Source organism: Selaginella moellendorffii, unplaced genomic scaffold (assembly GCF_000143415.4).
Source record: "Selaginella moellendorffii unplaced genomic scaffold, v1.0 SELMOscaffold_73, whole genome shotgun sequence".
Lineage (NCBI taxonomy): Eukaryota > Viridiplantae > Streptophyta > Lycopodiopsida > Selaginellales > Selaginellaceae > Selaginella > Selaginella moellendorffii.
In genome coordinates, this window is record NW_003314334.1 from 853,089 (window position 1) to 878,948 (window position 25,860).

Consider the following 25,860-nt stretch of genomic DNA (forward strand, 5'->3'; position numbering starts at 1 on the left):
TCGCAAGAGAATGGATGTAGCCATGATTGAATCGGACTAATATGAAAAAGAAGAAGCTTGTGGATGGAGGGATTTGATCGTTTGATGGAGATTTATACTCTGGGTGTCGTGTTGTTTCAGCCCAGGAGAGCCTTCTTGGGTTTTTCATGCTGTAGAATCCGCGTGAATTTTCTCCTCTTGTACAGTTATATCGTGAAGAGCAACTCTACGAGTTCTGAACAGAAACAGAGAAAGAAACCCGAGCTTGACAAAAGAGAAGATTTTTCTTCGTCTGTAACGTGGAAAGCAATTGGTGTCATCTCTCGAAGAACAAGTTACGTAGGGGGCTTTGATCGCAACAGAAAGAAACCGAGCTTGATAAAAACGTGGAAAGAAAATGACGTTTTCCTCTCTCTGTTTTTTTTTTTTTTTTTTTGCACACAGACAATCTGGAATATAAAGTTGGACTTGTTGTTGGCCTGCAGTAACACCACCATTATATAGTATCAAAACTTGCCGTAAACACAACCAAAGCTTCAAGTGGATGATCCACTGATGAACTTCGCCTCATATAACGTTTTATCATTGATTAAGTGTGTAAAATTTTCTGAAAAACCTTGATGCTGGTTCTCATAATGTAGATAGACAATGAAATCGCTCATCTTAAGTGGCGATTCATATATGCAGCAGCTTGAAACAAAGAATTGGCGTCGCGTTTGGCGCCAAACTTCGAATTTTTAAAATTTTAAATCTAGGTCTAAAGTGATCGACTTCCCTCGTGGTTATAGTTCGTCCCACCATCTTGGACGTTCTTGAGGATCCTTAGCTGCGGTCCTTGTTCCACCGCTATCGTCCATCGTCTCACATCCACTGTCACCAAGTCATGCCCCCAGAGCATGGTCCCGGGGTGGCCAAGATCCTGCAGGTGGACATAAACTTGCGTCCAGCAGAAGAACCTCACTTCCCGGCAATGCATAAAGCACGCACCACGAGACTAGATTTTCGTCCGGCATTAACAAGAATTTGCATCGTGCACTAGGACAAGACTGGATGAAGAGGACTGCACCTAGAAAGACCTCCACTATATGTTGCAACCAATTAACAAATGTTCAATATAGTTTTCTTGTACACTAAGTGGATGGTTCTTGCAGAGCCTAAATTTTTTTGAGACCTGGCTACAATCTGTTGTCCCTCTTGAATGGCAACTAGTTTTAAACCACGGTTGAACTTAAAATATAGTGTGCAATAAAACAGCCAACTTATGAAATGTAGTAAGATTACCATGCATCACTGCAAGAACAACAGCCTCCTTCGAAACAGTGAAGCTGTTGACCATCTTGAACAAAGATCTTCTTTCCTTTATCTCAGAAATCACTTTTGCTGACTGCACATCCGCATGTTATTACTGACAAGAACATTTGATTTGTGAGATTCTTGAAGCAATGCATATGCAATTGCAAGCTTCTCACTATGAACACCCTCTTTGTTGCAATTGGGGTGCCAAAAGTTCTCTTCTTTCACATCTTTTGCCAGCTTCATTAACCTCGTGAGCTCACCCCGTATTTCTTTTATACTAGGATGAGATCGATCCCCCACACGAAATGTGTGCATTTTTCCACTAACTTGGACACGGCTGATTGCTCCAAGCTTCTTCAAGCCCTTCTCTGTCACCATCTTTCTCAGCCCAGCAATTTCATCAGTCCTTCCACTTTTCCCATATATAATGTATGGGGTGGCATCCATGGCAAATATCTGCTCTGCAGCATATTTTCCATGCTCAGCATTTACATGCTTCCTACAGGAAGAGAGAAATGTCATCCAAATTCTTGCATCCCGCTCATAGGGCATCGTCTCAATAAGTCTTGGGCCTCTTCCATCCACTTCACCTTCCCAAGCATCCCAACCATGCAATCGTAATGCTCAATCCCTAGCACAATACCAAAGTCGGGTTCCATGGGCGTGAAAAATAGGCTTTTGCTCTCTTCAACATCCAAAACCTGGCTGCTTGCTGCAAGTATAGCAATGAATGTGGGTAGAATTCCATTCAAAATCATCTCATTAAAGGTTTGAATCACATATGTTTCATCCCTTATCATTGTTGATCATGGATATCCATGTTTACAATCTTTGTTAGGCATGTTGGCAAACAATGCCTTTGCATCATCATACCTCCCGCACGCTGCATACACAATGTGCATTATATTGTGTGTGACAATATCTTTGTGTTTAGATTTGTCGTAAAAAAAGTCAACTGCTGACTGAAGATGGCCGTTTTGGGCATAAGCCCACAGCATCGCATTGACTGACACCACATCCGGCTCGTCCATCCGGTCAAACATGGCCCTCGCGGAGTCAACGTCTCGGAATAGGCCTCCAACATCATCGTCCAGTGAACCACTGTTTTGTCATGCGGCATTTCCTCCAACAATTTGAGAGCTTTTGCCAAACTTTCTTTTCCACTTGCGTGACACAGTGCCTCTGAGTAGACACGTCCAAGAAATAGCATCTTTCGTGGGCATGGTGTTAAATATATTTTTCGCATGGACTAATCGACCATTTCGTACAAGCTCCTTCATCATTGAATTCCAAGTGATCTGGTTCCTGAGCTCTTTTGGCATTGACTCAAACATCTCCTCAGCTTCTTGCAGTCTGCCAGCTTTTCCGTATGCAGAGATCATCACATTCCATGATGCTGCACTCTTGGTGTCACGGGGAATCCCATCAAACATCTCGCGAGCTCGATTAACTTGCCCGTTCTGAGCATACCCTTGGACCATTGTGTTCAATGTAACAACGTTTGCCACCTTCAGCCCATCAAAAATTCTCCTTGCCTCGTCTACTTCCCCATAATCCATGTATGCACCCAAGAGTATGGTCCATGAGTAATCATCCTTTTCGGGCACTTGATTGAAAAACTCCTTTATCTCAACGAGTTTTCTTTTTAGCCATAGCTGCTAACATGATGTTAAATTCTTGGCTTCCATCTTCTCGAACAATCTGCAAGTCGCTTACCCTTGTATTTTCCAAAGTCCACTACCATTGATCCAATTCTATCACCATTTGGCTCGTGTATTTGCACATCCTTGTTTCTGGCCAAAGTTTGAATTGCTACCTCCTTCCACTCATTGTCAAGCTCTTGACTCATCCATTTCAAGTAGTTTTCAGGTACCGATTCAGATTCCTCGTGATTAGTGCCACAATTTAAAAGCTCGTTAGAGAATTAGAAAAGCGTTGCAACTAGCTTAGATCAAGAGAAAGCTTACCACTTACCATTGCAAGTGCAGCGGCCGTCAACGATGGTGTGCGTAGTCGCGGCATCCTTCACCACAAAAGATGAATGCCACAAACTTCCTCCCAATGCCGTTTGCTTCGACCGTGCTTATGCCCGGAATCCTCCTCAACTTGAGTTTCTTGATCTTTCCCAGGATTTCTTTGAGCTTCTTTTCCTGCTTCGTGTTGTAGTAGATGCTGCCCAGCATGATGTATACGGTGGGGGACTTGTCATCGTCGCTCTTGAGCCTCAGAAGCTTCTCTGCTGCAATCTCGCCGTAGACCACGTTGTCAACCATTCTTGCCGCAGAGAGAACCGCCATCCAGTTCACGGATCGTCTGGCAAACAGCTTGCAAGCTCCACGGCCGCTGCAAACTTCCCACCTCGGGCAAGGTTGATGACCACTTGGCCATAGTGCGAGGCATTCGGAACGAAGTCGAAGTCGCGTACAATTGTTCCAGGCTCTTCACCACTAGCAACCCAGACGAGAAACGTAACTCTTGCTGGTTCGATGCCTTCTTGGATCATCCTCTGGATCGTCAAATCTGCTGCCTGGCCTGGAAAACAAGATACAATCAGCCGAGCCGAAAAAAGAAGAAGAAAAGCGAAATGGAACTATACCTGTTGTTCTGGACATAGGCTGACGCAAGGCTTGTCCAGGTAAAGACATCCTTCTCCTTTGCCCGTTCGAAAAGAGCTTCCGAGTCTTCAAGCAGCGGCAAACTGGAAATCATAATGTTGAACGACCTGGTGTCGATCCTATCACCCCCTCCTTCGGCGAAGAGCTTCTGTGCTCGCCAGTAATAGCCGTTCTTCACATAAACCGCGAGAAGAGCGTTGAAGGCAGCAGCATCCGGAGAGGGGATTCGCTTGTAGACATTCTCGGCAACATCAACGAGATGACCATGGGTACCAAGGCTGTGCATGAGAGACGTGTAGCTGCTTCGAATAATCGCGTCGACATATCCATCATCGTAGCAAAAGGCCTTGAAGTACTGTGCTCTGACGTCCTCCAGGTCTGACGAGGCAACAGCAGCCTTGAGCTCTGCAATTGCAAAGTGCCTGAGTATGGTCGTTGAGTAGCTATCCCAGCAAGGATACCGCATGAAGCAGGGGCGAGCTCCATAGAAGCTGGTAAAACAAACAGACGAAGAGTTAAAACGTAAGACTTTAGCAAAACCGTGCTCACCTTGCATGCGCATTAAGCACGATATTCCACGGAACAGCATTTCTCGTGGTGGCTCTTTGGAAGAGCTCCAAGGCCTCGTCAGGCTTCTTGTTCACCGCGTAAGCCTGCAACATGGCGTTGTACGAGTAGCGCATTTGGAGAGGAGATGCTATTGAATAGCTTCTTCGCGTCCTCCAGCCTCCCTGCTTTTCCGGCTTCTTTGATGAGATCGTGGCACCGCTTCCGGTCGGCAGGAGCACGCAGCCGATGCGCTTTTCGCGAAGCTGGTCTGCTTCTGATCGGTAGAAGCATTCCTCGCTGGGCGCTTCCGCTTGCTTTCCACAGCGCTCTCCTTCTGGCCAGTAGGCTCAGTTTCCACCTGTGGAGCGCTTGGCTTGGACGTTCGGTACGATGAGCTCCAAGCCTCGTAAATCTTCAGCATCAGCGCGTCCGTCATCCGGGAGAAGGAAGCTTTCCTCAGCCGGCAACAAGAGTTAAGTTAGTGCGCAACCAAAGGAGAAAGATAAAAGCACGCAAAGGGAGCAAGCAAGAAAGCAAAAGAACTCAAACGCTACCTCAGCCCCTACAACACAAGAACACGAGAACATTCCGAGAGAAGAGCCCCTACTAGCGAGAAAACACGAAGAAGCCGCAAAACACACGAGAATCGAGGCAGGCCACAGAAAATGGAAGCCTCTGGCTCGAAGAAAGGAATGGTAACGCCAAATACAACAGGGGAACAAGACACGCTCGCAATCCACAGGGGAAACCAGCGCCTTTGCTCAGAAAGAAGAGCAAGAATCCAGCCACAGCAGCGCAAGAAGTCGCAAGGGTAGTAGTAGAGGAAAATCGGAGGGAATGGAGGCTTTCGGCTCCAAAGAAGGCGCAAAGAACGCAGTCAAAACCACACGCTAGCAAATCTAAGCCACCTTGTATGTGAATCTCGAAGGATTGCCGACCTTGAGCTGGAGCAGCATGGCGTTCCTCCTCGTCGAGACGGCCCTTGCGCTGAGCATCCTGGAAGAGCTGATCGGTGATGAACGTGTAAAAGTGAGAAATTTTACCTCAGGTGGATGCATTCCCGTACGGTTCACGCCCATGGCAGCTGGATTTTTAAACCAGTGTGAAACGGTCGCGGGGAAAGTTCGAGTCCTGTATTGTAACACGATCGTCGACGACCGGTGTTCGAATCCGGGATGGAGAAAGAATGCCTGGAATGAAGCTCGTCGGCAATGGAGTGGATGGGAGACCCTTACCTTGGCGTGAGAAGGAACTCGGACCAGCTTTTACTCCTTCCTGGAACAAGTTGGAGGCGAGCGAGCTAAAGCCAACCTCTTGGTGCATCCAAACATCTTGTATGTTCCTGCGATAAGATATGAAAATCAAAAGGAAACGAAATTCTCGCTAGTTACCTGCGACATGGAGAGACAAGCTGCCAGTGCTGACGACATTGCTCCTCACCGATCTAAATCGCAAGTGCCAGAGAGAAAGAGTATGACAAATCCTACCTTTCCTCCGCCCGATTGCTCCCTGTCGCCAAACGATCCGAAACTACCATGCCGCGATAGCCGCAAGAGCTCATTCCGCTGGATCCTGCTCAGTAGCGCGGGGAACGTTATATTATTACCAGTTACATTTGTTAAATAAATGTAGAAGTTAAAAGTAAGAAAGAATTCTCTATTTGATTCTTTTACCACCTTTCATATAGGCCTTCGATCCTGGTGGAAAAAAATGTATAGATCCACGTGTACGGTCCGTGTGCGATTCTTCTGCCAGTTACTGAAATATCTCGAGGAATCGCAGCGGCGGCGCCTTTTGGGGTCTGACATGGAAAGAATCCCTGCTCGGCGGAAGCAGCAGGGATCGTGATGAGAGAGGCCAGCGCCAATGCTCTCCATTCTTGGAACTAAAGCCCTGGGCCGTGCCCCCGGATAATTTCCTCGATGGCCTACCTCGAAGAGGGCGATTCCAAGAGCGTGGACGACAACTTAAGCCCAGGGTTGTCCGGCCAGACGATCCAGGGGAGTATGTGCTTGCTGAGAGCATACCGGGTGAATGGTCACACGAAAGCCAAGCTGCTCAACCCGAGGCCAATCTGGATCATTTTTTATCGGGGTGTGGAGGATGTCCGGGTTTTTGTCAATCGTCCAGTCCAGACTCTCCAGGCGCTCTTGAAGCGGCTGGAGCAAGCGTGGGACGATGAGCACATCCCGGATCGAGAGAAGTGCAACTGGTTGAGGGAGAAGATCGAGCGCAAGTATTCCAAGAAAAGGCAGATTACCATCCTCGACTGGGGGACAAAGTTTCAGAAAGAACTTAAGTGGACGGCCAAAAGGTTTGGACTGGAAGGTTGTGAGACATGAAGGAGCAAATCGATCGGGAGTTGCGAGCCTTGGCATCGGTATGCCGAGGAGCTCGTCAACTCGATGCCATTTCTTCCGGAGTGATGATATGGATGTCGCTGCTGGGACCTTGTCGCCTCCACCGGCATGCCGACTGTGCTGAGAGAGTCGCAGCGAAGATCTTCGAGCTGGAGCCCGGCTACACGACTGCCTACGTCGTTCTCTCAAACATGTACTCGTCGATCGGGAGGAGGGACAAGGTATCGATGATCCGGAACCTGATGAAGTCGAGGCGAGTGAGAAAAGTTCCGGGGATCAGCAACATCGAAGTTGGCAGCGAAGTTCACAGTTTCGTGGTGGGGGATCTTTCGCATCCTCGCAGCGAAGACATCGTCGTGGAGCTCCAGAGGCCGGCGAGAGAAATGCGAGACGCTGGCTACGTTCCCGACACGAAGGAGATCTTGCATGACGTTGGCGAGGAGCAGAAAGAGGAGCTGCTGCACTACCACAGCGAGAAAATGGCTGTGGCTTTTGGATTGATCAGCACGGAGCAAGGGTCGCCGCTGAGGATCCTCAAGAACTTGCGGGTGTGCGGGGATTGCCACTCGGCTATCAAGTTTGTGTCCAAGATGGTGGGACGATCTATAACCGTGAGAGACGCTAGCCGGTTCCATCACTTTAGCAACGGGACGTGCTCTTGCGGAGATTACTGGTGACTAAATTTTGCTCGGCCTATTTCGAGAAATCGATGCTGAGCGGAGGAGCTTTTCCAGCGCATCTTTGCTTTTCTGGTTGCTTCATCGCGGCTACTTTCTTGCAGCGGAATGCAATCAACAAACTTGCATAGACTCCAAAGACAAGGAGAAAAGAATCTTATACACGGGAGAATCTTATACAAAGTTGGATCGGACTTGGTTGATGCCACGCTCGTCCAAGAAGAAAGTCTTCTCAAGCACCTCGTCCGGCACCTCTGGTCGGGATCCAAACATGGATCTCGCAATGAACTGGATTCCGGGGAGCTGGGAGTTGAGAGTGGCGATGATCTTCGCGTTGGTCCTTCCCACGTTCATCTGCCAGTGGATTAATCCGCGAGGAATCACCATGACTTCTCCCCTGTTCATCACTCGGGCAAACAGGCGATTGTCCGCTGTGACGATGGCAGCGTACACGGTCCCTTCTTCTACGTAGACCATCTCTGAGGCTCTGGGATGGGTGTGTGGAGGGATGATCCCTTCCGGGAGAAAGTCGAGCCTAGCGATGGAGAGACCCAAAGTGTTGAGGCCCGGGAATCTCAGCACGGTTCCAAAGATGGCGCCAGAGCGATTGATGTTTGTGGTGTTGGAGGAGTTGACGATTCCGCTGTAGATGAAATCATCCACCGTGACTGCGGACGAGTTCCTGCATGGGAATCCATTGATCCCGGGGACGACGTTGAGATCCCCGATGCAAAAGTCCTGGAGTGGATCTGGATCGGATGAAACTACTGCGCACACGAAGAATGCGAGCAAAGCAATCGAGACAGCATGAGATTTGGAGAGAGCCATAGTCGAAGAACTGGATGAAATCTTTGATTGGAGATGAGTGGATCGCTGGAATTGTGATGAAGAACCATTGCCTTGAATGATATATATACCTCGAAAATGTGGTAGTACTTGGATGCTCCGCGTACACACTAATTTGGAACGACGAGTCAACGGCCGCCCCTTGGAACGCGAAGTTTGAATTACATTATAGGTCAAAGGTCAATATAAGTACACTTAACGGTATTTTACAAAAAATAAAAATAGAATTTTGGAAATTAAGCAGCATGAGCATTAGTATTGGTTTTTCAATCTATTCATTCCTCTCAATGGAGTGTATCCCTCTGCCCCCTTGCGCTATGGCAGATCAAATTCCAAAAAATGGTGAGAAAAGGCAGCTCTTCAATTATCCATTTACCCTTAAGTTTTTTACTTGTTTATTTCCAAAAAGAGATAGACGCTGTCAAGAACAGCGAAGCCAGTGGCGACGCCTTTCCTTGACTTTGCGTCAGTCACGGTGCCAGTATGATTCGTTGAACGCTAACTGAACTTTATTCTGAAGCGCATCTCTCTTCCAATGGAACGCTTTCTGTGTGAGTGCAATCTTTGTTTGGATATATGCTTCGTCCACTTATAATTATGTTTTTCTCTTTTCTTTGTTTCGCAGTGATGGGCATCTTGTCGCAGTTGCCTACTACAGATCAGGCTACGCACCCGATGATCCTTCCGAGCTGGTATATGTCAGTCATTCGTGGCTATTTCTTTATTTTCGTTTTGTTTCGTTCTTCTCGTCCGATTTGATTGACTGGGCGAGCTCCTCCTTCTTCCGCAGCTGCTCCTCCAGGAGTTGCTTCTCCTTTGCCTGCTTCTGCTGGGCGAGCTGGAAAATCCAAGGAGAAGATGAAAGAAGAATGAGGGAAGGAAAGCAATGAGACTTGCGATACTTACTTGCAAGCGCTCCTCGTTGTAGCGCGTTCTGAGTGCCATCATCGTCTTGTGCTGCTCTTCCTTGAGCGCTGCAATCCTTTCTCCTATTTTCATCTGAAGGCCTTGCTCGCTGAGAAGCCTCTCAAACTTCCTGAGATCAATCAAAGAAAGGGAAAACACAGAGCATAAGTATCCTCGACAAAGAATGAAAACTTAACTGGAGCTCCTTGTTGCGAGAGTCTATGTTTTGCTGCAAAGATTTCTCCTCCCTCTGGTATTTGGCGATCTCCGCGTCGGTCTCCTCACGCTTTTTCTTCAGGCTCTCAAAGAGCTCCTCGTTTTCTCGGCGGCAGCTCCGGAGCACCATCTCCCGCTGGGCCTCGAGCTGTGACCTTCGCTTCTTCATCTGGAAAACGAAAGACAAGATCAAAACAACGAGAGCCCATCGAAATCCTACCTCACGCTCATGTGCCTCCTTGATTTCTCTTCGGAGGCGTTTCTCCTTCTCCATTTCTTCCTTCTTTCTCGCCAGCTCTTCCTGCAAAATCGCTGCCTTTTGGCTGTCGTTGTGGAGCGCGCTCTCGGCAGCGTCATTCTCTTGCTGGAGTTGGCTCTGGAGCTGCTTTGCGCGCTCATACTCCTACAAAGGCTTGCGGCGCTCAAGGAAGAGCAGCACAAGACGATGATGGCACTCAGAACACGCTACAACGAGGAGCGCTTGCAAGTAAGTACCGCAAGTCTCATCCCTTTCCTTCCCTCATTCTTCTTTCATCTTCTCCTTGGAATTTCCAGCTCGCCCAGCAGAAGCAGGCAAAGGAGAAGCAACTCCTGGAGGAGCAGCTGCGGAAGAAGGAGGAGCTCTCCCAGTCGATCAAATCGGACGAGAAGAACGCCAAGAACGAGAACTGTATCATCTGCATGGAGAAGTTCTCGTTGCGGCGAGGTCTCTATGGTTGCGGCCACTCGTACGTTTGCGAGGAATGCTTACCAGCGGTATGGGGGGCGAAGAAGGAATGCCCGATTTGTAGGCACCCGCAGAAAAAAATGCCCATTCTCACCCATGTTTACTCGTAAACTTAGCCAACCTTTTGGCAAGTTTAGCGCTAATCTCATGCAAACTTTCTATTGTTTCATCCACGCGATCATGCTGGAGATAAGGTCCCACGAGGGAGTTGCACGCGGTGTTCCATTTCCTCCTTCAAAGGAAAACTATAAGCCCATGATATGTGGCAAAGGATCAAGACAACTGAAATGTCGTAGTCTTAAGAAAAATTCGACTTAAGGTGGCGGACAATGGACTCATCAAGGAAGAAAGTTTTGGCCAGCACGTCGTCTCTAATCCCAGATCCGAACAAGGAACTCGCGATAAGCTGCGCTCCAGGGTTCTGCTGCGAGTTGAGGGTGGCGATGGCCTTGGCCGGAGTGTCGCCCACATTGAGCTGCCAGTGGATGAGCGCGCGGGGGATCACCAAAACATCGCCCTTGTTGAGGATTTTGGCGAAGAGCCTGTTGTCCTGGGTCACAAAGCCGGCGTACAAGCTCCCCTCCTCGACGTAGACGAGCTCGGACGCGAGGGGGTGCGTGTGTGGAGGAATGAGGCCTCCCACCGCGAAGTCGAGGCGTAGGATTGCGAAGCCGAGGGTGTTGAGACCCGGGAACGTTTGCACGATGCCTGGGAAGCTGTCGGCTCCGTAAGCGTTGCTTGTGTTGGCGGGCGTGGCGAGGCTGAAAACGAAGTCGTCGATGGTGGCGGCGTAGTAGTCCTTGCATGGATAGCCGTTGATGGTGAGGTTGAGGGTGAGATCGGCGACGCAGTAGTCCTGGAGGGGATCGGAATCGGCGGAGTGGCAAGGAAGGATGACTGCTGCGAGTGCCACCATCGCCAATCGCACGAGAATGGATGTAGACATGATTGAATCGGACTAATATGAAGAAGAGAAGCTTGTGGAATGGAGGGATTTTCGTTTGATGGAGATTTTATACTCTGGGTGTCGTGTTGTTTCAGCCCAGGAGAGCCTTCTTGGGTTTTTCAGTTATATCGTGAATAAGTCTACGAGTTCTGAGCAGAAACAGGTTGAAAGAAAATGGTGTTATCTAGGGTGTCATCTCTCGAAGAACAAGTTACATAGGGGGCTTTGATCACAACAGAAAGAATCCTCGTGAATTTTCTCTTCTTATACAGTTATATCGTGAAGAACAAGTTTACGAGTTCTGAACAGAAACATAGAAAGTATAGAGAAAGAAACCCAAGCTTGACAAAAGATAAGATTTTTCTTTGTTTGTAACGTGGAAAGAAAATGGTGTCATCTTTCGAAGAACAAGTTACGTAGAGAGAAAGAAACCAAACTTGATAAAAACGTGGAAAGAAAATGATGTCTTCCTCTCTTGTTTTTTTTAAACACAGAAAATCTAGAATATAAAGTTGGACTTGTTGTTGGCCTGCACTAACACCACCATTATATAGTATCAAAACTTTCTGTGAACACAAATAATGATCCACTGATGAACTTCGCTGATTCACTGATTGTGTAAAATTTTCTGAAAAAGCTTGATGCAGGTTCTCATAATATAGTTAGACAATGAAATCGTTTTATAATGAATTCATATACGCAGCAGCTTGAAACAAAGGATTGGCGATGGCGCGCATAAGTTCGAGTTTGGCGCCAAACTTCGAAGTTTTAAATTTTAAATCTAGGTCTAGGGCTTTTCTAGGGTTCTTATGGCTATGGCGTCTTGCTGCTGCGTCCAGCGGCAGGTCCGGGTAAGAAGAGAATGCTGCCGGGCATCGATCGACACAGAGCAGCAGCGCTTCGCGGTGGCGACGCCGTCGAGGACGGTTTCGATCTTTTGGGATTTGGACAACAAGCCGCCGGCGCTGGCGCCCTTCACGGTGGCGATGCGGCTCAAGAGCGCGGCGGGCGCGTTTGGGTGCGTGAGGGAGACGATTGCGCTGGCCAACCGCCACGCCTTCATCCACATCCCGGAATGGGTCCGCGAGCAGCGTCGCGAGAGGAAGATCCTCGACATTCTGGAGAAGACTGGTCGGATCCAGCCGCCGGCGCCCTACGAATGCAATCTGTGCGGCCGCAAGTGCAAGACCAATCTGGATCTCAAGAAGCACTTCAAGCAGCTCCACGAGCGCGAGCGCGGCAAGAGAATCGCGCGCCTCAACCAGCTCACGGGCAAGCGCCGCGCAAAGTTCCAGTCGGCCATCGCCGCCAAGGAGCAGCGGTACCGCGCGGCGTGCAGCGGCGGTATGGGCACGACGGCGCCGCCGGCAGCGGGGTACGGACTCGCCGCCGAGCTGCGCCGCGCGGGCGTGTCCGTACGGACCGTCTCGGACAAGCCCGACGCCGCGGACGAGGCGCTCAAGCGGCGGATGGAGGCCACGATCTTCGGGGCCGAGGGCAGCGGCGGCAGCGCAGGAGAGAACTGTGTGTGCCTCGTCTCGGACGATTCGGGATTTGGGGGCGTGCTGCGAGACGCACGGAGGAGGAGAGCTCGGACGGTGGTGATTGGGAGCTCGGGCTCTTTGCGGCGCTACTCGGACGCTTGGCTCTCGTGGGAGGATGTGATGAGCGGTCTCGGGCAAAGGGACGCCGCTCAAGCGGCCAAGCAGTGGCTCGCGCAGGACTTGCTAGCGCGAGAGCTTCTCGATGTGGAAGAACTTGCGAGCGATGGTGGCCATCGCCAAGCGCACAGCTACAGGGAGAGTGGAGAGAATGGTGGGGAGGACTTTCTCGGTTATAGATCGAGGGTCGTCTATCCAGAGTCTTACAGGGAGGAGGAAGAGTTCGAGGAGGATTTCTCCTCTAGCGATGGTGGCGACGATCAAGAGCTTTTATATAGCGATAGGTTCTAGAATGGTGGCGAAAGTAAGATCGAGGACTACTAGTTTCTGTACAGTTGATCTATTATACTTCTCTCAGCGAGAGTTGGAGTTAAACGATTTTTTAAACCTATTGTCAACTTCGAAATCGTGCTCCTCGATCGATCGAAACTCTAGCTGGCGTGCTTGACTGGTAGTCCAGGCGGAGACTTTCGATGCTTCCTTCGTGACCATGGGGCCTCGTCATTGCTGGGAGCTTTCGATCGTGCTCTTCCCGATCGACCGATCGACTTCCACACGTTATGGACTTCAATGTTTCATCGAGGAGGAGCAGGAGTATCGCAGCAGTTTGCTTCGGATTGCTCCTCCTCGGTGCCTTGATATGCTTCTGGAGCTACCCGAATTTCCTGATCATGAGGAACTTCCGAGTGGTGGGGATTGCCAGTGATTCCAAGCAGCAGGAGCAGCAAACTCGGATCGAATCCATCGCCAGGAGCAGCAACTTTGTAAGTGTTCTAGCTGGGATCTTCACAGAAACCCTCAAACGTGATCTTTCTATAGAGCGTGGAAGAGCTCTGGAACCTGGACCAGGTTTTGCGCAATGCAACGATCAAGAACACCAGTACAGTGATCCTCACACCTTTGAATCAAGCGTGGGCTGCTCCAGGCAGCATGCTAGACTACCTCTTCGAGAGCTTTCGATCGGGCGAGAACACGAGCAAGTTCCTAGACAGTTTGGTCATCGTTGCCTTGGATCAAGTCGCTTTCGAGCGGTGCCTGGTGATCCATCGCCACTGCTTCCAGCTGCGCACTCAAGGAGTGGATTTCTCCGGCGAGAAGTTCTTCATGACGGATGACTACCTCAAGATGACCCGGAGGAAGGTTTCTTTCCTGGCCGTGGTGCTCGAGCTTGGATACAGCCTCGTTTTCACGGATGGAGATCTCCTCTGGTTCCGAGACCCCTTTCCACACTTCTCCCAAGAAGCCGAGTTTGAGGTCTCGTGCGATCGATTCAATGGCGACGAGGCCAGCCTCCACAACGGTCCCAACACGGGCTTCCTTCACGTAAAGTCGAGCAATCGCACCGTGGAGATGTTTAAGCTCTGGCACAACGCTACCGAGATCCACGCGGAGTCCCATGACCAGGACGTTTTCAACCAGATCAAGTTCAGCGACGAGTTCCAGAGGATTGGAGCGCGAATAAGGTTCTTGCCATCGAGGATCTTTAGCTCCTTCTGCGAGAGGCCGGATGATCTCGAGAGCTTTTGCACGATGCATGCCAATTGCTGCGTGGGGCTCCACGCAAAGATGGAGGATCTCCGGCTTGTGCTGGACGATTGGAAGCGTTTCGAAGCTCAAACCTTGGGAGAAAGAAGATCTGATCAATCGAGGGTCTGGTTTCGAGCTCCAGATGCTTGCAAGCGGTCTTGGTGATCGAACAAATTGGTTTTCTCGAGATTGTTTTGTATATTTGACAAGGTTTGCTGCACAAATTGTTGAAAATGTACGCTAGAAAGAATAATACTACGTTTTCAAAGTGTATGCTATAGTTTTCACGATGGTCTTTTCGAGATTCTTTTGTAGATTCGACAAGGTTTTGCTGTGCGATCGTTGAAAATGTATGTTAGAAAGAACAATACTATAGTTTTCACGTGGCTTTCTCAAGATTGCCATGGTTTTTCCGAGATTGTTTTGTAGATTCGACAAGGTTTTGGTTATGTTAGACAGCGATGCTATAGTTTTCACGTGAAATCAAGACCTTCAGTCAAGGAAAACGTCCCTACCACCTTTACGTATACAAATTTACAACGTGCTCAAGTACAAAGTCAAGCTAGCAGTGCGAGAAGAGAAGATACGAAGCCGAAGCTTGGGGATTGACCTCCATGGCTTGCGCGGCTGCTCGAGCTCCACGATCTTTGTCTCGGTAGACACGGCACGCCGACAGCAAGCTCGCCCACGCGGATGACTCGGGCACGAAAGGCATCGTCTCGAGCAAACTTTCAGCGTCGCAAAGCCTCCCAGATCTCGCGAGAGCGTCCACCACGCACGAGTAGTGATCCCGGATTGGAACAATGCCATAGTCGGCGATCATAGACACGAATTGATCGCGGGCGATTTGGATCTTCCCAAGATGGCTGCAAGCCGAGAGGATGGTGATGAATGAGACGAGATCGATCCTCACTCCGCCATCGAGCGTGGCCTCGTGGAAGAGATGAATGGCTTCCTTGTAACGCCCCGTTTGGGCATATGTTTCCATCATCAAGTTCCAGGCCGCAAGATCTCTCGTGGGCATTGCGGCGAGCACAGCTCGAGCCTCGATCACGCGGCCATTGCGAGCGTAAGCGTGCATCAAACTCGTCCAGCACTGGCAGTTCACGATCTCCTCCGGGATGCTGTCAAACGATCGCTGAGCCGAGTGGATATCGCCATTGATCGCGTAGCCGGAGAGGATCGCGTTCCAGGTGAAAACGTTCCATTTCGGCATCTGGTGCTGGATCTTGAGCGCGTCCTCCATTCTCCCGGCCTGGCCGAGCATCGCGACCAGCAGATTCCACACTATCACGTCCCTTGCGGGCATTTGCTGGTGGATCGCCATCGCGTGGTCGACATGCCCGTGCTGGGCATAGGAGGCGGCGATCGAAGCCCAGATCACGAGATCCCACTGCGGGGTTCGATCGAAGAGCTCCTTTGCCAGATCGAGCTGCGCATTCCGGATGAATCCCGTGACAAGAGCGGTGTAGGCAACGATGTTTCTCTGCGGCATTCGATCAAAGAGAAGCTTCGCTGGGCCCAGGCCCCCGTTTTCCATCAGCCCATCAATCATCGCGGTCCAGGACACGAGATTCCACTCAGGCATCCGGGAAAACATCCTCTCGGCCTCGTCTATGAATCCATACTGGGCATAGCCTGACACTACCGTTGTCCACGAAACCAAGTTCCTCGTCGCCATCGTCTCAAACACACCTCGGGCCTCTACCAGATTCCCGATTTGCACGAAAGCTCCCACCAACGCGGTCGATAGCACGAGATCTTTCTCGGGCACAGAGTCGTAAAAGAACTTAATGTCACCAATTTTCCCATAGTTGGCAATTGCTGGTATTATAGCGGTACAAGTGATTAAATCGTGGCTAGGCATTTGATCAAACAGAGATTTAGCGTTGTCAAATTCTTCCATTCTTGCATAGCCGGATACCATGTCCGTCCAGGAGAAAAAGCTTCGTTCTTCCATAGAATCAAACATTTGTTTAGCATTTAGCATTTGCCCACATTGGGCATATCCTCGAAGCATAGTAGTCCACGACACTCGATCGTGTTGAGGCATCCTGAAAAGCAATTCTTTGGAGTGGTTTAACTCGCCATGTCTCGCAAAGAGATTTAGAAAGCTTGTCCACACCACGAGATCCCTTCCGGGCATTCTATCAAAGAGTTCCTTGCTTGGATTGATATGCCCGAACTGGGCATACCGGAGGAAGAGCTCTTTCCACGACGCGCTGCTCCTCCCGGGCATTGCGTCGAAGACCTGAGTGGCTCGCGAGAGATCACTGGACTGGGAGTAGATCGTGAGGAGCGTGTTCCAGGTGACGAGAGTCCGGGGCTTGGATCGGTCGAAAGCGGCGCGGATCTCGTGTGGGTGGTCGGTCTCGGCATTCGCGGACATGGCCTTGCAGCAATGGATCGCCCAGATGGGAATGTTGCGCGGCCTCCTCCAGTGCTGGATTCGATCGAGCGTGCTCGCATCCTGATCTCCTTGCTCTTCTTTTTCTTCTTCCACGGCTCCCTTTGCTTGATCTACTTGTAATACTGCCGCTGCCGTGTGTAGCGATTTGCTCTTGTCGGTGCTTTGTCTCGCTCGATCTAATCCATGCCTTCTAGACACAAATCTCATCCTATGAACCAAGTTGCAAGAGCTTTGAATGTCTTTGATCGTGAAGTGGGTTGACTTTTCTGGCACCGACCATTTCGCGTTAGTCAACGCCCAGTGGCTTTTGCGGCGGGGATCGTCAAGATTTCGTTCACATCCGATTCGGTGAGTGATCAAAAGATTAGAACTTGGTTCGCTTTCAAGGAATCATAGAAAGCTCTTTTTTTTCTTCACTTAGTCTTTTTTTTTTCTGTACACGCAAGGATCGGTCATGAAATGTGAGGCCAAAGAATCGGCTCGTCGAATGGATCCTCGTCGTGATATTCAATGGCCGCGGCGATGCACGGGAAGGATTCGAGCGGGGCGTCGTCCAGGAGGGCCATGCAATCGTCCAGTGGGAAGCTTGGCATTGGCTGTTCAGCCGTAACCTCTTGATCGATGATCACGACATGATCATCGTGGATCGAGGGTTCTTCCCTCGGATCTACACAGCCCACACTCTTACTCTCACTCAGACGATCGCTTGAGATGTCCGTGTTGTCGGTGCTGGGAGTGTCGGTGGCGCTGATCTCCTTGCTCGAGTCTTGCTCGATCTGCTCGAAGAGAGACAATGGCTTGCCATCGCAATGCTCGACGAGTGATCCATGGCCAGTGCTATAACTTGGAGCTGCAGCGCTCGTGGGATCGTTCGCTGGAGGAGGATTGCCGGTGCTCGAGATTGCCATGGCGTTTGCAGCGATGGCGGCAGCGGCCTGGATGGATTTGACAGTGATCCGCGAGAGGCAAGGCAGGCGCGATGGCGAGTCGGGGAAGTTGAGCACCGCGGAGGGGCCGCGGAGGTAGAGGAGGCCAACGTCGTAGGCTCGCGCTGCCATCTCCGGCGTTGCAAAGCTCCCCAGCCACACCCGCGTCTGCGTGTGCGGCTCGCGGATCTCCGACACCCATCGCCCCCACGACCGCTTCCTCACGCCCCGGAACTTGCTGATCTTGCGATGCTGCTTCAAGCGCGATCCATCGCCCTCCTCGCCAGATCCTTGCTGCTTCAAAACCATGGCGATCCGATTAGTAGAGCTTCTAGAGCTCGCGCAAAATGGGAGGAGAGAACGAGGAGAAGAAAATGGTCAAAGCTAACTGGTTTCTTCCCACATAAAGGAAGAAGAGAACAAGGTGGAAATATTGGAATATATATTGGTGGGAAGAGCACGCAAGCTCTCCCCAAATGTAGGCCAGGTGGTCCAGAAAGTCACAACTACTTTTGTGGACAAGGTAAATTCCATGTTTGCATGTGAAAAACTACGAAGAGCATAGAGCATTGGTAATTATATGAAAACTTAACGAGATATTGTTCCCGGCGGGGTTCGAACCCGCCACCTTCGGCTCATAAGACCAACGCTCTCAACCAGCTGAGCTACGGGAACTCAGTGAGAGCGGTAATGTTCTTTACGTATGCCCAGAATGGGCATATGCTAAAGAATCTTATATGCCACTTGTTGAATATTCTAAGTTGCGCAAAGAGAGGAAAAAGTATTTGTTGTCACATAAAAATGAATAATTCTCTTTATACTACATATGTGGGTCTTAACTATCCTATTAAAATAAAATTTAGATTTACGTGTTTGCTTGATACTAATGTAGGAGTGCAATCTTGCCAGCTCTTCCAAATTAACAGTGTCGAATCTTAATCCATTGACGAAATCTGACCAATGCAAAGACTTCTCGGCTTCAAAGCCCAGCTACCTGTCTACTTAAAATCGTGATGATATGAAAATTGTGATAGATTGTTAAAAAAGTAAAAATGGTTTACTGTAGCTCGATGGGGGTAGAAAGTTTTCGCCCTATTGTTTGTTTGCTTGCTTGCTTGCTATGGCGGATTCGAGCGGCTACCAGGAGGACGAAGGTGTCTATCGCAGCTCTCGAGCAGCAATCAGCCTGCCTGCTCATCCACACCAGAGTTTCGCAGCGTTTCTCTTCTCCGGTCCTGTTGGACACCCCTCCAATTCTTCCAAGCCACTGATTGTCGACTCCTCGTCTGGGAGTTTTATCAGCTGCCGGGAGTTTCGCGAGCGAGTGGAGGCTGTCGCGGGCGGGCTGTGGTCGCTCGCTGGTGTTGCTCAAGGAGATGTAGTCCTGGTGCTTCTCGGGAACACTGTACATTTTCCAGTGATCTTCCACGCTGCTCTGGCCATTGGGGCAGTGGTGACGACTGTGAATCCTGCCAACACCGCGGGAGAGATAGATCGTCAGCTCAGAGATTCAGGAGCAAAGTTTGCGGTCACGTCACCGGAGCTAGCAGCGAAGTTGGGCGATCCAACCAGGCTCTCTGTCATTGTCTTAGTCGATGGAGAGACCAGTTGCCACGGATCCAAGTTCTTGCCGTTTCGGAAACTCCTGGAGTTCAAGAGCGGCACGGCTCCGGAGAACCTGGTAAGGATTCGTCTCAGCGACCCGGCAGCACTGCTCTACTCCTCCGGAACCACCGGGCCGTCCAAAGGCGTCATACTGTCTCACGGGAATCTCATCACATCCGTGACCATTCTCTCCGAGCATGAGAAGCCCTCCGTCTCCATTGCGTTGCTTCCACTCTTTCACGTCGCCGGACTCGTTGTTTCTGCCTGTCTCGTGATCCGCAAAGCCTCGACCTTGATAGTGCTCAAAAAGTTCGACTTGGTTGCCATGCTTGAAGCGATCCAGCGCTTCAAGATCACGACTTTGCCGCTGGTTCCCCCCATTGTAGTTGCGCTGATGAAGAACCCAGTATCTGCAAAATACGATCTAAGCTCAGTGACAGTAGCACGATGCGGTGCCGCACCACTTAAAAAAGAAATCCAGGAGGCGTTCCTTACCAAATTCCCCCACATCCAAGACTTCTTCCAGGTACACGTAGAAGTTTCCGCTGGAGAGAAGTTCTCATCAAAGTTTCTTTGGCTCCAGGGATTCGGCATGACTGAAACCACTGGAATGGGAGCGTTTGGAGAAGGACCACCGGGATCATCTGGGAAGCTTTCTGCAAACCACGAAGCCAAAGTTGTCGATCTCACCACCGGTAAGCCGCTTCCACCGAACTTCAGGGGCGAGCTCCTGCTTCGAGGGCCGTGTATCATGCAAGGCTACCTGAATAACCCGGCCGCCACGCTCCACACCATCGACAAAGATGGATGGCTCCACACAGGTGACATTGTGTTCTTCGATAGTAACGGGTGCCTGTTCGTGGTCGATCGTCTCAAAGAGCTCATCAAGTATAAAGGTTACCAGGTAGCTCCCGCGGAGCTGGAAGCAGTTCTTCTCACTCATCCAGCCATCGTAGACGCGGGTGTGATCCCGTAAGTTCCTCTCTTTCAATCGATCCATGGATAGATAGCTAGAAAACTCGCTGAGTTTTTCTTCTAGGTACCCTGACGAAGACGCTGGAGAGATCCCGATGGCCTACATTGTCCGCGCAGCTGGAGAGTCTCTGTCCAAGAGCGATGCCATGAAATTTGTGGCCGAACAGGTAGAGAGAAAAGAGAGAATGCCTACCCTGAGATCGATCTTTGCAGGTAGCGCCGCACAAGAGGATCCGCCGCGTAGAGTTCTTGGACGCCATACCGAAATTGCCCTCCGGGAAGATCTTGCGAAAGGATCTGATCGCTCTCGCCGCTTCTGACGCTCGCTCAAAGCTTTAAATGAAGTTCCTAAAAACTCGAATAAAGAACTGGAAGATTTCTTACTCTTCACCTCCTCTCACTCCATCTTTTTTTCTTCGTTTAGCTCAAGAATGCTTCTTTCTAGTGGCTCTTCGATGCCATAGCTGCATTTCTGTGATTGTGACTGACGAGCTATGATGATCGCAAGGTAAATCAACCTCTACTATTTGCATTTATCGAGAAGCTCTTCACAATCAGCCAGATGTGGAGTCAGCTGCATGCAAGTCGACATGAGGTAGGAGAACTGATCGTTGCTCAATCCAACCAGCGAGCCAAATATGATGTTTTGTAGAAAATGTAAACGTGATCCCTTGAAATGCATACATTCCATGTTTCCGAAAATCTCCACATGCTCCAGCTTGTGGCAACCAACTTTACTTCCAATTCACACTGGTTTACCTCCAGCACAAGCTGTTTCAAGTTGCAACCCTGAATGGTCTCTCAAGTAGCTGAAAAAAACCTTCAGCTGTCAAGGGGATACAGAGGTTGCTCACAGCTGCGCCATTCCTCGAAGTTCTTGAATCAGAAAACTGTAAGCTGGTGGATTCGCAGCAGAGGCCACTTAGACTTCGCCGAGGCTTTAGAAATGAGCAAGATGCAGAAGAGCATCTCCAAAAGTGGCGTCTCTCGGTCTGATGTGCGAGAGAAGCAAGGACCCAAATCAAGCACTAGCTATTCATAACAATACCTTTTGCACCAATCTTCTGCCAACATTAAGATTGATTGCACTATCTAAAGTGGTGAAGATTTTTCTAGCAACACTCAAGTTGGAAAGATCACTTACATCATTAGTTGTCAACTTGTTTGCCAATGTGGACAAGTTCTGATTCATTCATATGCACATTTCTCAGCTAAATGATATTAAAGGTTCCCTCAGTTTAAGTTAATCACGTTGAGGAATATCCTAGAAATATTGCTTAGATTCTCAATAAACCCTAGAAATATGGGAAGAGCGCACGGGATCAAACGGGTAGGCGCAATCCCTACATTGCTCGTCGCGATCGTCGCAATCGCCTGCATTGTCACGGCCCTCTCGTCGATCTTCTCCGCGTACCGGCCGCCGATGGACGCCGCTGTGATTCCAGGCTCGGCTCCAGATCGCTCGTTCCTGAGCTCCCTGGATCGGTTTCTGGAGCGCGGATTGGGTGCTAGGTCGCGGCTGTCCGTCCCTTGGACTGGAAGCGCCGAGGATCTGGACAGGGGTATGGAAGATCGAGCAAGATCCTCTCAGGTTCTTCGAGTTTATGTGTATGACATGCCTGAGAAGTTTACACTCCAACTCCTGCGATTGTTTCGCGATACATACAAGGAGACTGCGAATTTGACGTCGAATGGAAGCCCAGTTCATCGATTGATCGGACAGGTTTGTTTCTTCTTTCTTTTTGTTTGACAACTCTTTTGGTTTCTCTCCTTTCTTTTGCAGCACTCGATAGACTACTGGCTCTATGCCGACTTGCTAGCACCCGAGTCCCAGCGCCTTCTAAAGTCTGTGAAGCGAGTTCTCAATCCCACTGAAGCGGACATTTTCTACATCCCTTTCTTCACGACTATCAGCTATTTTCTCATGGAGAAGCAGCAGTGCAAGCAGCTTTATAGGGTGTGCGTACTCTCTACATTCTTTTTTGAGTACGTTGGCCTGATATGTTCCTCACAGGAAGCTTTGAGCTGGGTTACAAATCAAGCGGCTTGGAAAAGGTCGGGTGGACGAGACCATGTTCTTCCAGTTCATCATCCGTGGTCATTTAAATCGGTTCGCCGGTTTATGAAAACGGCTATCTGGCTTCTGCCAGACCTGGATTCCACTGGAAACTGGTGAGCTGTGACGAGTAGCGAAGTTTTGATTTGGTAACCTCGTGTTTTCTTGCAGGTATAAGCCGGGAGAAGTCTCCCTCGCCAAAGATATTGTACTTCCTTATGTTCCCAATGTCGATGCCTGCGATGCATATTGCCTAGAGACTTCTTGGAGCCAGAGGCATACATTGTTGTTCTTTCGAGGTCGGACAAAGCGCAATGCGGTACGCCGAGTTTTTTTCCCATGCCTTGCTGAATGCTAAGTCCTTGAAGCTGTTTGCTTGCTGCAGGGTGGAAAGATTCGAAGTAAACTTGCAGCAGCTCTTCAGAACGAAGCTGGAGTTATCATTGAAGAAGGATCAATAGGTGAGGCTGGAAGACGGGCGACTCAAAAGGGGATGCGGAGGTATTTTCTCCTTCCTCTGTTCGATCCTCTAACCTTTACAATCGTGGACAGCTCCATTTTCTGCTTAAGCCCCGCTGGTGACACGCCTTCATCAGCACGGCTCTTCGATGCGATAGTAAGTGGCTGCATTCCTGTGATTGTCAGTGACGAGCTCGAACCACCTTTCGAAGGACTTGTTGATTATCGCAAGGTAAATCAACCTCAAAGCCTTTTCTTCGCTGCTGAGAACAATCTTCCTTTCCAGGTTGCTCTGTTTGTTCCATCGGTGAAAACAACTGAAAAGGGATGGCTGGTGTCTTACCTGCGAGCCATTACTGCTCGACAGTTGTCAATGCTACGGGGTCATATGTTAGAGGTATGTTGAATATGGTATATCTTCATATCTTCGTTATGGATACTATTTGCAGTTTTCGAGACATTTCCAGTACTCGAGCCCTGCTCAGCAACTTGGTCCCGAAGATCTAACTTGGCAGACGGTACGCAAAATTTCTTGCACTGTCGGTGTTTGAGGCTTTTCCATTCAGGTCGCGGGAAAGCTGCAGTCGATAAGGCTGCACATCCGACGAGCACAACGCCTAGTGGATGGAGGCCGGAATGTATGCACATGTGATTGTAGATTTGCCAATGGCTCTTCCGCAGCGATATTCTAAGCTGACTTCTTGTGTTTTCCATTCCGAGGGGATCCGGGAAATCAATGGAGAGTTGAGATGGATTTCCATATGAACTGGTACAGTTGCCTCTTTTTCTTGTTTCTGGTGCTAATTTGGTTGTACCGTCGCAGATTTTGTGATCAGAGATGTTGTGATTTTTCCATGCACCTAGAATGCACACGCGAGGATCTGGCAAAGCTATTTCTTTCAAATGGCCGCTAAGAAAGAAGTGTTTTGGTCGCCGAGAAAGAAGTTTTTGGTTCGTGTCATCCAAGTTTATGTCACAGATTCACCGGTGGGTGTGCTTTCAGATTTTCAAATTTTTAAATCTCCCGCTTTTACAGAGCTATGGAATCCTTTTACCAACTCTTGGCGATCGTCCAGGACTGCTCCCTATACTTCCATTTGTCTTGCCCAGCAGCGCTCGATTCATCTTCCTGGTATCCACCGGAGAAGAGATTCCCTCTGGAGCAGCAAACTCGTGCTTCAAGCTGCCAGGTTTGATGCTCGCTATGGATTTCTCCTCGCTGCTATCATTGTGAACCTTGGCAGATTTCGCCTGGGCTTGGATCCTGCTGGGCGACGACATCGACGAGAACTTCCGCTGGGCTTGGACTCCAAACCTCGTGTTTGGCGATCCCGGAGCGAACTTTGGCTGGATGTCGGCGACGATCTTCTTGTAAGAAGCTGGAACTTGCTGCTTACTTCTCCCGGGGCTTTGGATCACTGCCGGTAGCCTCGCAGGAGAATTACTCCCTGCCTTGGGTTCCTCCAAACTCTCCCAGGATCTGGAAGTCATCCACTGTTCCAGCCAGCTCCAACTCCAGGCAGGCTTGTCATCGTCGTCACTGCTAGAACTCGGCGGTGATGCGTCTTTGGGATACGACCTCCATAGCTACAAGACAGTGTGGTTCCAAGGGAATAAAATTGGATTCTTTCTTCTCTTTTCTTGTTTCTTACCTGGTGTGAGAAGGCATAGGCCAGAGTGCGCTCGCGTTTCGCTGCTGCTGCGTTCTTGCTTTGAATTTTTGCGCGGATTTGATCCTTGGACAGGATGCTGTCGTCCCAATCGCCAACTTGTTCTTCCTGTTCATCCAGAGATCTTGTGATATCTTTGCCCAAAATCTCTTTCTTTCGCGGTAGAAAACGTCACCTCTTGTTTTTCTTGGTCTTCTTTTCGCTCGCCAGGGTGGTTTCGGAATCTGGCTCGCTCCAATCGTACCTGGGATTGCATCTTCGCGAAGGATTGGATGCATCGCATTGCGTGAGAGGTCTGCTTGCTCGCCGCCTTTCCATGCAGCATGGATTGGAGCCTCTGCAAGGCTTTCATCGCCTTCACTTTCTTCCTCGCCTGGTACAAAGATTCACTGATAAAAATCTCATTTTGATACGAATTTTCTTACTGCGACCCCACGAAATGCTGCTTGAATCTTCACTGCTGCCAATTCCTCCTGGGATTTCTCCGGCGTTGGAGTGGAGTCAGCCACATTCTCTTCTAAATTCTCGGGAGAATTGGGAGGAGGAGAATTGGATGGTGGCACTATAACACATTCCTCTGTTACAGCTTCTTGCTGGGCCTCGTTTTTCTCTTCCAAAATCTTACCATTGGAATTCAGCTCTTTCTTCTTTTCGTGAACCTATCAACCAGTAGTAGATCATCAAGAAGAATGACTACGATTGACTCGAAAGAAAGCTTACCAGGAGGATTCCATTTGTATCGCCCAGTTTCTTCTTGAATCCTTTGAGCCCCTTGAGTGAAACAAAAGCCTTGGCTTTCCTGACCAGCGAGAGCCACTTGCTAGATCTTCCCATCGCATCCAAATGAAAGAAAGAAGAAAACTCCTACTCAAGAAATTTACACAATTTGATGCTCTCTCTCTCTCTCTCTCTCTCTCTCTCTCAGATTTCTAGCTCGATTGGATCAAAATCTAGAAAAAAAGATGCAAAGCCTCGATCGAGAGAAATATATGGAGAGTGGAGATGCAGAGCCATTGCCAAACAGCAAAAGCTTTTTAAGTGCCCTAGTTGGAACGGAAGGAAGAGAGTCCCTCCACTAAAAATGCATCGCTTTGCTAAAAGAATTCCGGTCTCAAAATCCATTTTTTGCTCGATAATCATTCCCTGGGCGATGATTAGCCTGTGTGCTTGTGATGTTGGAGCCATTGATTATCGATCATGAACTCTCGAGTTGGAGAAATGATATATCGACGACGAGACCGCACGAACTAAGAGGAAGTTTAGAGTTCCTTTTATTCGAGTGGGGTCCTTTTGAGCGAGGGAGACAAGCCAAGTTTTGATGGCTTAACCAGAAAAGAAAGCGCCCTCCAAACAATCCCGAGAGGTGGTGAGTTTCAATCGGGGAGAGTTTGGCATGGCTTGCTTGGAAACGGTATCAAAACCCATTCCATCAAGTTGATGTCCAAAACTACTAT

General features: G+C 49.5%; 12 protein-coding genes and 1 non-coding gene across 13 annotated transcripts; 5 read left to right on the forward strand and 8 right to left on the reverse strand.

Annotated features, from left to right (window-relative positions):
• Positions 1 to 736: 736 nt before the first annotated feature.
• LOC112340966 (putative pentatricopeptide repeat-containing protein At3g49142) lies at positions 737 to 1,722 on the reverse strand. Its single transcript, XM_024660256.1, has 2 exons — positions 1,390 to 1,722; positions 737 to 898 (listed from the first exon to the last, which is right to left on the reverse strand). Exons 1-2 carry the CDS (start codon positions 1,720 to 1,722, stop codon positions 737 to 739), a joined length of 495 nt encoding a protein of 164 aa, XP_024516024.1.
• Positions 1,723 to 3,577: 1,855 nt separating this feature from the next.
• Positions 3,578 to 4,573, reverse strand: LOC9649209 (pentatricopeptide repeat-containing protein At3g29230). Its single transcript, XM_024660257.1, has 3 exons — positions 4,440 to 4,573; positions 3,934 to 4,381; positions 3,578 to 3,802 (listed from the first exon to the last, which is right to left on the reverse strand). Exons 1-3 carry the CDS (start codon positions 4,571 to 4,573, stop codon positions 3,578 to 3,580), a joined length of 807 nt encoding a protein of 268 aa, XP_024516025.1.
• Positions 4,574 to 6,777: 2,204 nt separating this feature from the next.
• On the forward strand, positions 6,778 to 7,513 carry LOC9649832 (pentatricopeptide repeat-containing protein At4g21065). The gene has a single exon (XM_002986294.2). It carries the CDS (start codon positions 6,778 to 6,780, stop codon positions 7,474 to 7,476), a length of 699 nt encoding a protein of 232 aa, XP_002986340.2. The 3' UTR covers positions 7,477 to 7,513.
• A 137-nt stretch (positions 7,514 to 7,650) lies between these two features.
• Positions 7,651 to 8,304, reverse strand: LOC9649210 (germin-like protein subfamily T member 2). The gene has a single exon (XM_002986393.1). The coding sequence runs from the start codon at positions 8,302 to 8,304 to the stop codon at positions 7,651 to 7,653; it is 654 nt and encodes a 217-aa protein (XP_002986439.1).
• A 2,165-nt stretch (positions 8,305 to 10,469) lies between these two features.
• LOC9649833 (germin-like protein subfamily T member 2) lies at positions 10,470 to 11,088 on the reverse strand. The gene has a single exon (XM_024660258.1). The coding sequence runs from the start codon at positions 11,085 to 11,087 to the stop codon at positions 10,470 to 10,472; it is 618 nt and encodes a 205-aa protein (XP_024516026.1). The 5' UTR covers position 11,088.
• Positions 11,089 to 11,932: 844 nt separating this feature from the next.
• LOC9649834 lies at positions 11,933 to 13,184 on the forward strand. Its single transcript, XM_002986295.2, has one exon. The coding sequence runs from the start codon at positions 11,933 to 11,935 to the stop codon at positions 13,067 to 13,069; it is 1,137 nt and encodes a 378-aa protein (XP_002986341.2). The 3' UTR covers positions 13,070 to 13,184.
• A 59-nt stretch (positions 13,185 to 13,243) lies between these two features.
• Positions 13,244 to 14,583, forward strand: LOC112340978 (uncharacterized protein At4g15970-like). The gene is made up of 2 exons (XM_024660305.1): positions 13,244 to 13,542; positions 13,598 to 14,583. The coding sequence occupies exons 1-2, from the start codon at positions 13,339 to 13,341 to the stop codon at positions 14,468 to 14,470; spliced, it is 1,077 nt and encodes a 358-aa protein (XP_024516073.1). The 5' UTR covers positions 13,244 to 13,338; the 3' UTR covers positions 14,471 to 14,583.
• A 284-nt stretch (positions 14,584 to 14,867) lies between these two features.
• Positions 14,868 to 16,922, reverse strand: LOC112340967 (pentatricopeptide repeat-containing protein At4g02750-like). Its single transcript, XM_024660260.1, has one exon. The coding sequence runs from the start codon at positions 16,920 to 16,922 to the stop codon at positions 14,868 to 14,870; it is 2,055 nt and encodes a 684-aa protein (XP_024516028.1).
• A 245-nt stretch (positions 16,923 to 17,167) lies between these two features.
• On the reverse strand, positions 17,168 to 17,950 carry LOC112340968 (ethylene-responsive transcription factor ERF021-like). The gene has a single exon (XM_024660261.1). The coding sequence runs from the start codon at positions 17,948 to 17,950 to the stop codon at positions 17,168 to 17,170; it is 783 nt and encodes a 260-aa protein (XP_024516029.1).
• Positions 17,951 to 18,241: 291 nt separating this feature from the next.
• Positions 18,242 to 18,316, reverse strand: TRNAI-UAU. Its single transcript has one exon. It is a non-coding gene; the product is annotated as a tRNA-Ile (tRNA).
• Positions 18,317 to 18,699: 383 nt separating this feature from the next.
• LOC9649835 (4-coumarate--CoA ligase 1) lies at positions 18,700 to 20,611 on the forward strand. Its single transcript, XM_002986296.2, has 4 exons — positions 18,700 to 19,772; positions 19,830 to 20,218; positions 20,286 to 20,388; positions 20,435 to 20,611. The coding sequence occupies exons 1-4, from the start codon at positions 18,762 to 18,764 to the stop codon at positions 20,558 to 20,560; spliced, it is 1,629 nt and encodes a 542-aa protein (XP_002986342.1). The 5' UTR covers positions 18,700 to 18,761; the 3' UTR covers positions 20,561 to 20,611.
• A 913-nt stretch (positions 20,612 to 21,524) lies between these two features.
• On the forward strand, positions 21,525 to 23,502 carry LOC9649212 (probable arabinosyltransferase ARAD1). The gene is made up of 9 exons (XM_024660262.1): positions 21,525 to 21,944; positions 22,005 to 22,178; positions 22,236 to 22,393; positions 22,449 to 22,596; positions 22,663 to 22,778; positions 22,830 to 22,968; positions 23,023 to 23,133; positions 23,186 to 23,254; positions 23,303 to 23,502. Exons 1-9 carry the CDS (start codon positions 21,525 to 21,527, stop codon positions 23,426 to 23,428), a joined length of 1,461 nt encoding a protein of 486 aa, XP_024516030.1. The 3' UTR covers positions 23,429 to 23,502.
• A 214-nt stretch (positions 23,503 to 23,716) lies between these two features.
• Positions 23,717 to 25,633, reverse strand: LOC9649213 (protein IQ-DOMAIN 1). The gene is made up of 5 exons (XM_024660304.1): positions 25,127 to 25,633; positions 24,832 to 25,065; positions 24,582 to 24,779; positions 24,389 to 24,514; positions 23,717 to 24,323 (listed from the first exon to the last, which is right to left on the reverse strand). The coding sequence occupies exons 1-5, from the start codon at positions 25,238 to 25,240 to the stop codon at positions 23,775 to 23,777; spliced, it is 1,221 nt and encodes a 406-aa protein (XP_024516072.1). The 5' UTR covers positions 25,241 to 25,633; the 3' UTR covers positions 23,717 to 23,774.
• Positions 25,634 to 25,860: the final 227 nt, after the last annotated feature.

Excerpts from the sequence above, each read along its gene's own strand:
- LOC112340966 (XM_024660256.1), bottom strand. The coding sequence starts at position 1,722 with ATGGATGCCACCCCATACATTATATATGGGAAAAGTGGAAGGACTGAT. Across the intron at positions 899-1,389 it reads CTCACAAATCAAATGTTCTT|GATCTTGGCCACCCCGGGAC; the intron begins GTCAGTAATAAC and ends GTCCACCTGCAG.
- LOC9649209 (XM_024660257.1), bottom strand. The coding sequence starts at position 4,573 with ATGCGCTACTCGTACAACGCCATGTTGCAGGCTTACGCGGTGAACAAG. Across the intron at positions 4,382-4,439 it reads GTGCTTAATGCGCATGCAAG|CTTCTATGGAGCTCGCCCCT; the intron begins GTGAGCACGGTT and ends TTGTTTTACCAG. Across the intron at positions 3,803-3,933 it reads CGGAAGCTCTTTTCGAACGG|GCAGCAGATTTGACGATCCA; the intron begins GCAAAGGAGAAG and ends TTTCCAGGCCAG.
- LOC9649832 (XM_002986294.2), top strand. The coding sequence starts at position 6,778 with ATGAAGGAGCAAATCGATCGGGAGTTGCGAGCCTTGGCATCGGTATGC.
- LOC9649210 (XM_002986393.1), bottom strand. The coding sequence starts at position 8,304 with ATGGCTCTCTCCAAATCTCATGCTGTCTCGATTGCTTTGCTCGCATTC.
- LOC9649833 (XM_024660258.1), bottom strand. The coding sequence starts at position 11,087 with ATGGTGGCACTCGCAGCAGTCATCCTTCCTTGCCACTCCGCCGATTCC.
- LOC9649834 (XM_002986295.2), top strand. The coding sequence starts at position 11,933 with ATGGCGTCTTGCTGCTGCGTCCAGCGGCAGGTCCGGGTAAGAAGAGAA.
- LOC112340978 (XM_024660305.1), top strand. The coding sequence starts at position 13,339 with ATGGACTTCAATGTTTCATCGAGGAGGAGCAGGAGTATCGCAGCAGTT. Across the intron at positions 13,543-13,597 it reads TCGCCAGGAGCAGCAACTTT|AGCGTGGAAGAGCTCTGGAA; the intron begins GTAAGTGTTCTA and ends ATCTTTCTATAG.
- LOC112340967 (XM_024660260.1), bottom strand. The coding sequence starts at position 16,922 with ATGAGATTTGTGTCTAGAAGGCATGGATTAGATCGAGCGAGACAAAGC.
- LOC112340968 (XM_024660261.1), bottom strand. The coding sequence starts at position 17,950 with ATGGTTTTGAAGCAGCAAGGATCTGGCGAGGAGGGCGATGGATCGCGC.
- LOC9649835 (XM_002986296.2), top strand. The coding sequence starts at position 18,762 with ATGGCGGATTCGAGCGGCTACCAGGAGGACGAAGGTGTCTATCGCAGC. Across the intron at positions 19,773-19,829 it reads ACATCCAAGACTTCTTCCAG|GGATTCGGCATGACTGAAAC; the intron begins GTACACGTAGAA and ends CTTTGGCTCCAG. Across the intron at positions 20,219-20,285 it reads GTAGACGCGGGTGTGATCCC|GTACCCTGACGAAGACGCTG; the intron begins GTAAGTTCCTCT and ends TTTTTCTTCTAG.
- LOC9649212 (XM_024660262.1), top strand. The coding sequence starts at position 21,525 with ATGGGAAGAGCGCACGGGATCAAACGGGTAGGCGCAATCCCTACATTG. Across the intron at positions 22,779-22,829 it reads ACTCAAAAGGGGATGCGGAG|CTCCATTTTCTGCTTAAGCC; the intron begins GTATTTTCTCCT and ends AATCGTGGACAG. Across the intron at positions 22,969-23,022 it reads GACTTGTTGATTATCGCAAG|GTTGCTCTGTTTGTTCCATC; the intron begins GTAAATCAACCT and ends CTTCCTTTCCAG.
- LOC9649213 (XM_024660304.1), bottom strand. The coding sequence starts at position 25,240 with ATGGGAAGATCTAGCAAGTGGCTCTCGCTGGTCAGGAAAGCCAAGGCT. Across the intron at positions 25,066-25,126 it reads ATACAAATGGAATCCTCCTG|GTTCACGAAAAGAAGAAAGA; the intron begins GTAAGCTTTCTT and ends ACTGGTTGATAG. Across the intron at positions 24,324-24,388 it reads CCTATGCCTTCTCACACCAG|CTATGGAGGTCGTATCCCAA; the intron begins GTAAGAAACAAG and ends ACTGTCTTGTAG.